Source organism: Schistocerca cancellata, chromosome 3 (assembly GCF_023864275.1).
Source record: "Schistocerca cancellata isolate TAMUIC-IGC-003103 chromosome 3, iqSchCanc2.1, whole genome shotgun sequence".
Lineage (NCBI taxonomy): Eukaryota > Metazoa > Arthropoda > Insecta > Orthoptera > Acrididae > Schistocerca > Schistocerca cancellata.
In genome coordinates, this window is record NC_064628.1 from 282,316,001 (window position 1) to 282,329,546 (window position 13,546).

Genomic DNA, 13,546 nt, shown 5'->3' on the forward strand with positions numbered 1-13,546 from the left:
ATCCGAATACAAACTTCCTGTTTGTAGTGTTTTAAATTGAATGTTATCCATATTAAAAAGCATATAACTTAATAGCTTGAATAATAATACATCCATTTCTGTTACACATGAAACTAGTTTCAAACTCAAGGAAGTGAAGTAAATAATATCAGAATGAAATTAATATAGAACTATACAACAAAAATTACAATTTTGGCTCCAGCGCAGTATAATAAATTGAAATACCATCTTTATTGAAGAATGAATTTAATTTCAGTATTATATAATATATTTCACACTGCCCATGACAAACGTTTCAGAAACGAACTTTCTGGAATTGAAAATGAGCACACTTTATTTTATAAAATCCATAGTGTATCCTCGATTTTCTGAAAATCATTGCAAATTACCATATCACGCTTTTCATGTCTTCCTAAGTCGTGGTAATCCATAAGACGACATGGCCTTTCCTTGTTTCATGCCAGATGGTATAGGACTACAATTATTATTACCCGTTTGCATCTGAGCTAAGAAAAGAACCCTGTCTTAATGAGAGGTGTGAACATCTACCTGAAGAGTAAAATACTAAAAACCGAAGGCAATTACAGAGAAAGAGCTCCATCTATCATTAAATGGCGATTGCCTTGATTCATTTCTTTTGTCTGCAGTTGATCTGTATGAGGAACATTATCATACATTGCTTGATAAGCATTCCTTAATATGTTTGAACTACAGGAAATGATCGTGCCTCTATCAGTACTCTCACGTGCCACAAATACTGGCCAAACGACCTACCACAGTTTCAGGCACATGCTTTCTTGATGTCATGCCTGACTGCTTTCTGTAATAACGGGCTTCACCAATCCTTTTCTAGCAGTCTCTGATGACTTCTTTACACACTGTACGCTAAACCTTAATGATAGCTCTCCTCATACTGATGCTGGTTGGTGTTAGATTGGGTATTGTTTACTCAGTTTTTTAATATTTAGGAACCTGCAGAAAGTTGAGTATCAGTTCTTATGAACACAAATGAATAATTTATAAATAAAAAAATAAAAAAAGTGGCAACAAGGAAATCGACTTGCATTTTCTACGTAGTAGCTGTAGCCTATCAGCTAGCAACTCGTCGTTTTAATCAGACTGCGTCTCAGAGGCACGACACGTGATATTCACTCAGTCCTTCTTTTGTTTGCTACGGCCCAGCGCTCGAGCACAGAACTGCACCACTTTGAAGAGAAGGAACGCCGCCACTGCCGCCACAGCCAGTATGAAGGCTATGACGTCGAGCAGCAGCAGCTGCCACCAGTGCAGGTTGAGGGCTGCACTGCGCAGGTGAGGCGCCCCCTGCTGGCGGATCACGTACTCCACCCACCACACCGCCCTCTCCAGGGACGTGCTCTGGTGCTCGCGGTACACAGCAGATAAACGCTTCATGTTCTCCTGGTAGCTGGAACACAAGGCCGTTTTCAACTGGAAACGGTTTTTATTTCAAGAGAAACTACCGTCTGGCATCAGGTGCTTTAGTAATGAGCGGGAATTGGGATCTGGAACTTCCTTTAATTATCTCATTATCGAAAGTAAGTTAAATACTAATGTTAGTTTCCTCTACGCTCCAGATTTACCTCACTCGGACTTTCATCTCTACTCTGAAATCACTCTAAATCGCTGGTGCTTGTCTTCAGGCTACAACAGAGGGGCACTGTCTTTACCGCATTGAGCATCGTTAATACATCTGTATTTACATTTATACTCTCACGGCCACGTTGTTATGCGTGGAAGATGGTATACTGTGTACCACTGCCATTAGCCCCTTTCTGCTAATGCTAACTACTCCTCTCGCAAATGGTGGACAGGAAGAGATGTAGTTGGAAGGCCACCGTGTGAGCTCGCATGTCTTTGAATTTATCTTAATTATATTTCAGAGAGATACACATATAGGAAAAGTACTGTCTTGTAATGTTAATAGTAAACCACACGATGATACCCAAAACCTCTGCTGCTAGAGTCCGACGAGCGTCTCTTCTGCGCTAACCCAAGTGAACCTTTGACGAAACGCGCTGCCATTCTTTGTGTATTCTCCATTTTCTTTGTAAGTCCTATCTGGAAGGGTACTAGAGTGAGCACTAATACTCAAGCAACGGTCGAAAAGTGCATTTTCTAATCTACCGCCTCCGTGAGTCGACTACCTTCCTTGTGAAGTCTTCCAACGAAGCTCAGTCTGACATCTGACTTTCCTACTAATAATTTTCCGTTCTCGACCCACTTTAAACCGTTTCCTGCCTACAATATTTAATGAGCGTGACACCTTACAGTTGCTGTTCAATAATCGTGTAATCACACAATAATTGCCCTTACTGCCTACTTATGTGTAATACATTACATTTGTTTATGTTGAGGGTCAGCTGCCAGTTATGGAAGCAGGTGTCGTTTCTCTGCATGTCTTGTTGTATTTCGCTACAATTTTCAAGCGTTTCGACATCTCTACACGGTGTGTAACAAAAAGGTATGGCCGGACTTTCATTCCTAAAGGGTAAAGGAAGAAAATATGTTACATGGACATGGATCTGGAAACGCATTATTTGCGTGTTCTTCCCTAGGGGAAGAACATTTTGCCCGCAGAGACAGAACAAAGTTAGCACCTCGAAACGAAACCGCGGAAGAGTACAGTCGATGCATGCCGCCACCACGAATGAGAAACGCCGACGTAGCCACACCTCCTAGAACCCCTCCACGCCACCGCAACGGCTCGTCTGCTTACGGCTGACGGGAGTTATGCTCAGCCCAGTTCTCAGCGTCGTCCTACACAGGCCACCAGTGTGTTAAACATCTTTAGGTAGAACTTTATGCGAACCTTATGAGACTCGATCTTCAAGTGGAGAGTCTTTTTAATTTGTCTGCAGCATGTTACACTTTAATAATCAGAGACAGTTGTAAATACTCAGAACATTTCTGTGACAATTGGTTCTATAAAGTTAAACAAATCTTCATGTCTGCATAGTAATAAAGTGAACTAGTATTTTACATGTTATACGTCCACCCCACTTCCTTCTAGAGTAAATCAAAGAATCCTTCCTGTGCCCGCGAATGTACTTTCGCATGAACACCACACGTATCAGTACAGTACGAAACACTTTCCTGAATGAAATGTTCAAAACGCCCTCCGTTATCAAGGATACATGCATCAGTCCGCCGTTGCACAGAATCCCTGATGCAGTGATATATCCCTTGAAAACTGCGTATTGTTTTACAGCCTTCTAAGATACCGGAACAAAATCTCTTTACATTTTGTACCAGGGTACCGTAGACAAGGCTTTAAATACCCCCACAAATAAAAATGTAGTCGATCTAGGTGCCGGCCGGGGTGGCCGAGCGGTTCTAGGCGCTACAGTCTGGAACCGTGCGACGGCTACGGCCGCAGGTTCGAACACTGCCTCGGGCATGGATGTGTGTGATGTTCTTCGGTCAGTTAGGTTTAAGTAGATCTAAGTTCTAGGGGACTGATTACCTCAGGAGATAAGTCCCATAGTGATCAGAGCCATTTGAACCATTTCTTTTCGATCTAGGTCCGAAGAGCATCGAGGTCAAGGAATTGGTCCACATCTATTCATCTGTCTCGGAATCTATTATACAGAAGTCTACCGACATTAACACTGAAATAAGGAGGAGCTCCATCATGCATGAAGTACATCATTTGTCGCACTCGTAAAGGCACATGTTCCTGCAGATCAGGTAGAGTATTCTCTAAGGAAGCACGGTAAGTTTGTCCGTTGAGTTTGGGCCGAAGAACACGAAGCCCTAAGAAACAGTCACCAACAACTTCACCCCAAACATTCACAGAAAATCTTTGTTGGTGACGTGATCGCACCATTTCTTGAGGATTCTCTAAAGCCATTATGTGCTGATAGTGAAAATTTACAATCTGGTCACGTAATGACGATACCCCACCCATGAGCAGCACATTTGCACTTAAGTGAGAGTTGACACGTTATTGAATGAACCATTCGCAAAAGTGTATCTGCAAAGGAAGATCAGCCGCTAATAGTTACTGAACATAATGTAGAAGATACGGATACAGGAGGTTCTCATGTATCATTCTCCAGACAATCATGGACGCAGCTAATTCTCTTACACTGACTCGAGGGTTGTCGTCAACCGCACGAAGACGTTTCTCATTCAGATGAGGTGTCCTTGTCCTTTAGGCCTTCCACAGTCACCAGTAGAAGGTTTAATCGTACTACGCTCTCTAAGACGACGATCAACTGTTTCAAACAACCTCCTGTCGTGACACCTAGAAATCTTTCCCGATACAAACAGTGAGCATCATCCATTTGCTAATCTCTACAGCAAATGTGCGAACCTGACTAAAGTTCCTTTGCAGTGTACTGGAAATGAAGCCCGTAATGAACATAAAAGGTTGACGCTTCGTGTTTGCACAGTACATGCTGAACACCGAAAAGCTGATGCTACGTGCTACGTGACTGATGTCAGTAGAGCAATGAAGTTAGTTTTATGTCAACACAAGCAATTACGTTAATCGGATGTTAACATAAGGAGTGAAGTTAGTCGCATGTCAGCACAAGCATTTGAAGGGAGTCACATGTCAATATTACCTTCTTTCAATTGGAACAACAAACACTGGCAGTGAACCTAAGAATTGTAACTTTTACGCAAGAAAACATTTATGTAATGCTCGTACGTTGTGCTTCTGTGTGTGTCCCGTGATTAATGTGATTATGAAGTAGAAAATGATCACTAACATGGAAACCAGGCGTCTCCGGACCCATGTACTTGTAACACGTTTTATTCCTCAACGTGTGATGACGGTTTCCTGTTTGGGCAGACCTTTCCGTTACAACATGTATACGACAGCACTATCAACGAACAACCACATGAAGCTTACGGCGATATCCTCTAAATCTTTAGTAATATATATTGTGAACAGCAATGGTCCTATAACACATCTTTTCAGTAAGCTTTTACGTCTGGAGATGTCTCTCCGTTAAGAATGACATGGTATGTTCTGTTTGCAACGTACCCCGGCAATGCAACCGCAAAGCTAGCTTAACATTAGATACGCTCTCTTTTGTTTACTAAGCGGCAACGAGGAAAGTGTCGCATGCCTTTTGGAAGTCAAGAAACACGGCATCAACCTGAGCGCCGACACCTTCTGCTTGGATTTCGGATGATCGTTGTTTGCGGAATATGTGATTATTCCTAAACAGGATATTTCTAGCTTTTGGAAGGGCATAATATGCGAACATATAACGCGTTTCAAAGTTCTACAACAGAATGAACTCGTTAATAAAGACCTGTAATTGTGTGTATCCCTGAGATGTTTCTGTCACATAATTTTTTTCTTTTTCTTCCTCTCAGTTAACACAGTGATCGGACTTCTTTGAGGGCAGGCTGCTGTTTGCAAGCCAGACTTACCTCGGATTTTCGATAACGTGCCGTATTGCTCGCAGTACAGAATCCGTGGTGAGTTCTCCAAACTCTATTTTCTCTCCTACACCTGCTGACGTCATCTTGGCGACGTTGTACCTCTGGTCACCAAACACTGGCATAGCGAGAAGTGGTACTCCGAAATACGCCGCTTCGCTGAAGCTCAGTAGTCCACCGTGTGTGAAGAAGAGCCTAATGTTGCGATGAGCTGCAACAGATTAAGATTTACCTCGTCAATGCTGCGACAGCAGTACTGGCAACGGAAAACGTATTGCGTGTTGTTTCATACCGAGTATATCTCTCTGTGGCAGCCATTTGGATATCATGACGTTGTCAGGTTTCCCAGGGAGATTGTCCAGCTCGAATTTCCACAATACCCTTTGTGGGATTTGGGCGAAGGCCTTCATTAAATTATTCCTCATAGTCTCAGGAAGATTACTGCTCTTGATGTTAGACCCTAAGCTGAAGAATATGAACCCCTCCTCCGCTCCGTCCAAGAATTGCTGAATGTCCTGCGGAATGGAACTAGATATCAGAAATTTCTTTTCATGAAGAGCGTTTAAGCAAAGCGCAATGGCTAGAGTACTAGCGAAATATATAAAAACTGATACGGGTCTTTAGCATATTGGCCTGTAGGCCTACATCGCCCTTGTCTCCGTTCTTTGTCGTAACGCTATCCCGTCATCTTGAGAATCTGTAACACAGTTCCCGTACATCACTCCAAGCAAATTAGAAGATGGTTCCTTCATGTTGGTCAAGTCCAAATCAGCATCTCAACCTTTGACGATACCCCAGTTCTCTAATTTCACTAACATCATTGCTGCATTCACTTCTTAAAGTCATTCCATTTGTAGACTGCAGCCATTATTCCCTCCTCAAGTAACTCATCAGATGTCCTCATGAGGCAGAGGCACATTATAAGAACACGGTTCCAGGTCGAAAAACTATCATCCGCTAATGTGTTAACACGAACAGTTCCTTAGCTGTGTGAGCATTCTAGTTCCTCTGTCCACAGACATCGTACTGTCACTTAGTCGCGGAGACAGATTTGACGTCGTAGAGTTGCATTAGATTGGCAGCTGTACTGTAGGTAGTGGTGATCTTGGCAACAAATGGGATACAGCTGAAATTTACAAACACAAGGATTTTTTTTTTTTTGTTGCTGCCGAACCAAGGTCACTAGAACTGACAGAAAGTCTCTGCAGAACAAAGGTCAATAGAACTGAGACAGAAAGTGTCTGCCGAACCTAGGTGAATAGAACTGACTGAAAGTGTCACGGTGCAACACGAGTCCTCGCTTTGGGCGTAGCTTGAAGCCAGTTCTTAGTTTCACTGGAGAAACGGACAGGTGTTTAGTAACTGAACTGCGAGAACTTGGCAACTCCATTTCAAGTAAAATTCACTTATTAAAAGAGTATGAAGTGTTTTGGAAGGGTGAACTGAACTCAGAAAAAAAATGCGCTAAATGTTTGGGGATATTTTGTGTTTTACAATAAATGACTTGTGGTCTCTGGTGGATCGCAACAGATTAGTTGCATTTCGTTTGATTTCTTATTCCAGTTTACCTGTACTGCACTGGAAATATCTGCAAAACATTGTAAATTTCGATAGCATGCGCCGTGAGTATTGTTTGGAAAGTAATTTGTCCCATTCACAGAATTACTGGCCGAGATTAGCCGATGTCCACCTGCTTACTGATTACAATGGACGAGCGGCATAATGACGCTTCGCTGACCTGAAGACATTTTTTCGAGTTTCATGTTACTCCATCTCCTTACTTCGAGAATATCCATAACAATACAAGCTCTTCACATCATTCTGATATGACGTTCATCCGTACTAGGCAAAATATATAAGCATTTGACAGAATACGTCTAGGGAACATTTCACGAACACCTACGAAAATGGGGAAACACGTTCTCCATAACATAATTTTGATATTTCTTACCACACATACCTTATTCCGTGCACCGCATTTTACGGTTAACTTTAAACCGTCGTAGGATATATGTTTGGAGCTAAGCGGTAATGAAGAAAACCTAATGGAAATTTAGTAACGAAAAGGAATCGAGTCACTACTCTTAAGTACTAAGTTGGAGAACGGTCCTCTTGACAAACTACAGAAAAGTTACCCACCAGTCCTATGCCTCATCGCCGACAATAACGGCGAAAAAGCGGATTATGGAACGACATATGCACGTCCTGATGGAATGTTGCTTGTGTTGGAATTTCTAGGGAGCTTCACGTTAGTTTCGTACCTGAGATCTCACCCCAGCCAGTCTCCATGTCTGCAGCATTCCATGTCAAATTATCGGCTTCTATATTTTAAAAATCACTAGTCTCTCCACTTTGAGACCCGGAGAGCGTCTCGTCTGAGGCAGGAGGAAGTATCAGTCTCTCAGTTGTTGCCAAAGCTCAACTGGATTATGTTGCTTGAAATTATCTGCTTGTTTTCGTGCTATATAGTTCTCGAAAATTTTACAAGAATTGGAAATTTTGGTGAGATCTTATGGGACCAAACTTCTGAGATCATCCGTCCCTAAACTTACACACTACTTAATCTAACTTAAACTAACTTACGCTAAGGACGACACACTGTGGGGTGGAGGGTGGAAAAATTTCTACACCTGAAAGAGAATTTCACGAATCACAAACTTCCACTTTTACATAGGTTGTTTTAGCCGCTTTGGCTGGCGTTCTACATTACGATTCACAAGGGAAGAGGGGGGAAGTTGCTATGGTGTGCGTACTTCACGTCCACTCTATACTACAATGGGGAAAGGGGAGGGGTCACTATGAGTTGTGTCCAAGTCACTCCACGCTTTCACGCAGCTACCAGGCTGCCATTATCTGGTTTCTCCAGTAGAACAAACAAAAAAAAGTGCCTAAGACTCCGTTCACTTAATAGCTAAGGGAGGGTGACAATGAAATGGGGAATATACATTTTACCTTTCAACTCTTTACTGAAACAAAGTTAACAGAACGGTTTTCTATTTCAATCTCATGGTTACTTTACTGTAACTAAATCGGTAAACAAATGGCTCAATACGCCATTAATCACGTTCTAAAGAAAAATTTATGCCCAGTCATGAAACCTTCACATCTTAAATTATTATTTCTAGGCCGGAACACCGAACCAATGCTTGGTACATTCCTGACACAACTGTATTTATTTACAGGCTGACTCATTGTCAACTATCTCATTCTTAGAGACGGTATGAGTATACATAACTATTAGTTGTCATTCTTAGCTTCTCTGTACATTTGAGTAACTTGTGGTAATAGGGGTACAATTGCTCAGTGTTCAAAAAACACTATGATTAGTCGATTATTAAAGTAACTTATTATTAATTCGCTGCTGTATCAGTTCCACATTTCATTGAAGTTTGTAATGTTCTAGCATTAAGTTGTTCTGAAAGCGGTGCTGATATTCAAGATAATAAAAGCGGGTTAAAAGCTGTGAGCTCTCTGGGGAAGTTATCCTTGCATTACTGAGCAACTGTTTCACCAGGTATCCAGTCTAGTTTACCGAATTACCAACCAGACTAACATTAATTATAATCTTGTAATAGTTATCTTACGACAACCGTATATTTAGACATTAATTTTAACATTGATCATTGTACCGTTAAAATTTCAGCATATTAAACTTGATTCATAACTAAACTGGTGCCTTATTTAGGATTGTGAAAATGGAAGTTTGTAATCTTACGGAACACATCAAATATGGAGCCAAGATTGGGAGACTGCATACAACACTGCATTCATTAAATAACACACGAAGAACGTTGAAACATATGCTAGAGGAAATTACCCACAACCAACCGATTCAATTTTCGTCATAAGAAGTTACGTTCGTAGCGCAATCCTGTCTGTCATGAAATTACCACCACTGGTATACTAAATTCATACTAACTCTCTGTGAAATCTTCCCGAAAAGAATAGCTGAGTGCTACTTTGATGCTTACACCACATGCTTCACGTGGTCAACTTGGCTTACATCAAGAGTGTAACTCCCCAATAATTTTGATAATTAAAATAAATTACATCGAAACGCATTTTACAAAAGAAAAACCTCTAACTGGTTACTATCGTCTTACTATTAACCTGATGGGCCAAACAATTGTAAAAGCACATGGTACTGGGCTCACAAAGTACACGCCACGTGGGTTGAACATAAAGAAAAGTTGCAATATTGAAAAATATTGTCAAGACGAGACGTTATAATCTCATGCACATTCGCATTTAAGATTGATGATCTTAGTTAGAGTAAACGTATCATCAACACGTGGTTCCACTCACAAAATAGTGACAAAGCAACTACTGGAAGATATTCTGAACTTCACACTCGAATTACACTGCATTGCAATTTAAGATAATATTAGATATTTTAGATCTAAACCTGAAATAAAGGTGATTAAATTTTCAGTTAGGCTGAACTTAGGAAATCCATTGTCCAATGGGCTTAGCAGAGACGCGCTTAGCCGGAGATCTTACCACTTCAGAAACTCGCTGTGGACCGACTGCCATGGGCCCCTACTGAGGGTGCTTCACAGATACAAACGGAAGTGACCAGAGAGGCAGCTTCCTATACCAACATGACAAGGGACAGACAGGACCACACTAAGAATAGAAACCTCTTTGCTTATAGAAAGTGTTGCTACCTGTTCCGACGTTGGTCCTACTGTTCTCTAGCAGACAGGCTTGTCTGCTACCATCAGGCATGCAACTAGAAACACATTTGCAAATGCATCCTTTCACACAGAAGGGAAGGGGGATGACAGTATCTTTACATATACAGTATATAAAATAAAGCGGTTGTGGGTTCCATGTGAGACTGTGTGACATGAATTACATATAAACTGTGTTTTAAAGTGTAGTAGTGCGACAGATCGTTCTTGTTTATGTGTAAAAGTAACACGTTCCACTGCTCAGTCTCCTCCAAGATAATCAGAAACTCCACAGGAAATTTAGAAGTGGAATGTATGCCGTAAAAGACAACAGTTTTAAGAAATTAACATGAAAACAATCCAACAGAGACCTTTCAAGTTTAATTATGCTGAGCTATTAATAATGTTTCACGTTTGCAGTTATGTTATTCAATTGCGTTGCTAGTGCATGTACCTATGTAATACTCACTCTATTAACAGTTTAAAGCACAGGATAGCACACTGATTTCATTTCTATGGTGTAGTGCAGCTGATCAGTTCTCTTACGTGGCAACCCATTTCCATTCGATCAGATGCGGAAACCACAGGTAGTCTCTCTTGACTAAAGTGCATTAAGTAATCTTGGATATGCGTTATGCTGAATTCCTTAAACCTATAGGACACCATGAGCTGCTTTGTCGCATCTAACATAAGGGTACCTACGGTCGCATTCACATCTCCAACTCATAACCTTAATACGTGTAGGCGTATCCTAGCACATACTACACCAAAATAATGGCCAGCTCCAACCTTATAAATACTTCAAGGACGTGTCCTTCACGTCTCAACCACAAACACTGTTCAATTCAATTATTATTGCCATTCCTTGCTATACAAGGTGAGTTCATCATTACAACTTATCTGCATATATTCCATAACACTAAGCAATCTCTTCTACTGTTTACTAGTTAGCTCTAATGCATACAATAGGTCTCATTGCCACTTCAGCTTCTGCTTACAAACGAATTTGCATATCTCTTTACTATTACTGTGGAACCATTTCCTATAATACAACACTTTGTACCATAATATTACCAAGGTTCTTCCTAAAATTTATATACAGAGTGTTACAAAAAGGTACGGCCAAACTTTCAGGAAACATTCCTCAGACACAAATAAAGAAAAGATATTATGTAGACATGTGTCCGGAAACGCTTAATTTCCATGTTAGAGCTCATTTAGTTTCGTCCACCTACGCTCAATGGAGCACGTTATCATGATTTCGTACGGGATACTCTACCTGTGCTGCTAGAACATGTGCCTTTACAAGTACGACACAACATGTGGTTCATGCACGATGGAGCTCCTGCACATTTCAGTCGAAGTGTTCGTACGCTTCTCAACAACAGATTCGGTGACCGATGGATTGGTAGAGGCGGACCAATTCCATGGCCTCCACGCTCTCCTGACCTCAACCCCTTTGACTTTCATTTATGGTGGCATTTGAAAGCTCTTGTCTACGCAACCCCGGTACCAAATGTAGAGACTCTTCGTGCTCGTATTGTGGACGGCTGTGATACAGTACGCCATTCTCCAGGGCTGCATCAGCGCATCAGGGATTCCATGCGACGGAGGGTAGATGCATGTATCCTCGCTAACGGAGGACATTTTGAACATTTCCTGTAACAAAGTGTTTGAAGTCACGCTGGTACGTTCTGTTGCTGTGTGTTTCCATTCCATGATTAATGTGATTTGAAGAGAAGTAATAAAATGAGCTCTAACATGGAAAGTTGTACAGGTGGTTCATCAAATTCATCCAACAGTTCCTGTTGGATTTGTCTGCAGCTAAAGTGATCGACATCTGTCTTCATTACAAGTAGATCAAGGTGTGTAGGGGTTTCCTGAACAACATTTTCAGCTGCCTTTTACAGTCAGTCTGCTAATTTCAAATCAAAAAACCGCACGACTTCATTACATTTACACTCCTGGAAATGGAAAAAAGAACACATTGACACCGGTGTGTCAGACCGACCATACTTGCTCCGGACACTGCGAGAGGGCTGTACAAGCAATGATCACACGCACGGCACAGCGGACACACCAGGAACCGCGGTGTTGGCCGTCGAATGGCGCTAGCTGCGCAGCATTTGTGCACCGCCGCCGTCAGTGTCAGCCAGTTTGCCGTGGCATACGGAGCTCCATCGCAGTCTTTAACACTGGTAGCATGCCGCGACAGCGTGGACGTGAACCGTATGTGCAGTTGACGGACTTTGAGCGAGGGCGTATAGTGGGCATGCGGGAGGCCGGGTGGACGTACCGCCGAATTGCTCAACACGTGGGGCGTGAGGTCTCCACAGTACATCGATGTGGTCGCCAGTGGTCGGCGGAAGGTGCACGTGCTCGTCGACCTGGGACCGGACCGCAGCGACGCACGGATGCACGCCAAGACCGTAGGATCCTACGCAGTGCCGTAGGGGACCGCACCGTCACTTCCCAGCAAATTAGGGACACTGTTGCTCCTGGGGTATCGGCGAGGACCATTCGCAACCGTCTCCATGAAGCTGGGCCACGGTCCTGCACACCGTTAGGCCGTCTTCCGCTCACGCCCCAACATCGTGCAGCCCGCCTCCAGTGGTGTCGCGACAGGCGTGAATGGAGGGACGAATTGAGACGTGTCGTCTTCAGCGATGAGAGTCACTTCTGCCTTGGTGCCAATGATGGTCGTATGCGTGTTTGGCGCCGTGCAGGTGAGCGCCACAATCAGGACTGCATACGACCGGGGCACACAGGGCCAACACCCGGCATCATGGTGTGGGGAGCGATCTCCTACACTGGCCGTACACCACTGGTGATCGTCGAGGGGACACTGAATAGTGCACGGTACATCCAAACCGTCATCGAACCCATCGTTCTACCATTCCTAGACCGGCAAGGGAACTTGCTGTTCCAACAGGACAATGCACGTCCGCATGTATCCCGTGCCACCCAACGTGCTCTAGAAGGTGTAAGTCAACTACCCTGGCCAGCAAGATCTCCGGATCTGTCCCCCATTGAGCATGTTTGGGACTGGATGAAGCGTCGTCTCACGCAGTCTGCACGTCCAGCACGAACGCTGGTCCAACTGAGGCGCCAGGTGGAAATGGCATGGCAAGCCGTTCCACAGGACTACATCCAGCATCTCTACGATCGTCTCCATGGGAGAATAGCAGCCTGCATTGCTGCGAAAGGTGGATATACACTGTACTAGTGCCGACATTGTGCATGCTCTGTTGCCTGTGTCTATGTGCCTGTGGTTCTGTCAGTGTGATCATGTGATGTATCTGACCCCAGGAATGTGTCAATAAAGTTTCCCCTTCCTGGGACAATGAATTCACGGTGTTCTTATTTCAATTTCCAGGAGTGTAGTTTGCTGAACGTGACCAAAGTTATTGTGGTCGGAACGACTCTGCGCCTCCAGACCGGGCATAACACAAGTT

At 43.0% G+C, this 13,546-nt stretch overlaps 2 protein-coding genes across 2 annotated transcripts in view; both read right to left on the reverse strand.

Annotated features, from left to right (window-relative positions):
- Positions 1–402: 402 nt before the first annotated feature.
- On the reverse strand, positions 403–6,170 carry LOC126176264 (UDP-glycosyltransferase UGT5-like). Its single transcript, XM_049923411.1, has 6 exons — positions 6,064–6,170; positions 5,711–6,006; positions 5,410–5,629; positions 1,204–1,426; positions 623–770; positions 403–506 (listed from the first exon to the last, which is right to left on the reverse strand). The coding sequence occupies exons 1-6, from the start codon at positions 6,168–6,170 to the stop codon at positions 403–405; spliced, it is 1,098 nt and encodes a 365-aa protein (XP_049779368.1).
- A 1,872-nt stretch (positions 6,171–8,042) lies between these two features.
- LOC126176265 (UDP-glucosyltransferase 2-like) overlaps positions 8,043–13,546 on the reverse strand; it is a 30,253-nt gene continuing 24,749 nt past the window's right edge. The window contains exon 4 of the mRNA XM_049923412.1: positions 8,043–8,048. Within this exon, the coding sequence (XP_049779369.1) occupies positions 8,043–8,048 (6 nt within the window). The remainder of the gene's footprint in view (positions 8,049–13,546) is intronic.

Bases quoted from the DNA above. Each gene is read 5' to 3' on its own strand.
- LOC126176264 (XM_049923411.1), bottom strand. From the start codon at position 6,170: ATGAAGGAACCATCTTCTAATTTGCTTGGAGTGATGTACGGGAACTGT. The intron at 5,630-5,710 runs GTATGAAACAAC...AATCTGTTGCAG, and splicing joins GCCACAGAGAGATATACTCG to CTCATCGCAACATTAGGCTC. The intron at 1,427-5,409 runs GTAAGTCTGGCT...CTTGTGTTCCAG, and splicing joins CACGTTATCGAAAATCCGAG to CTACCAGGAGAACATGAAGC.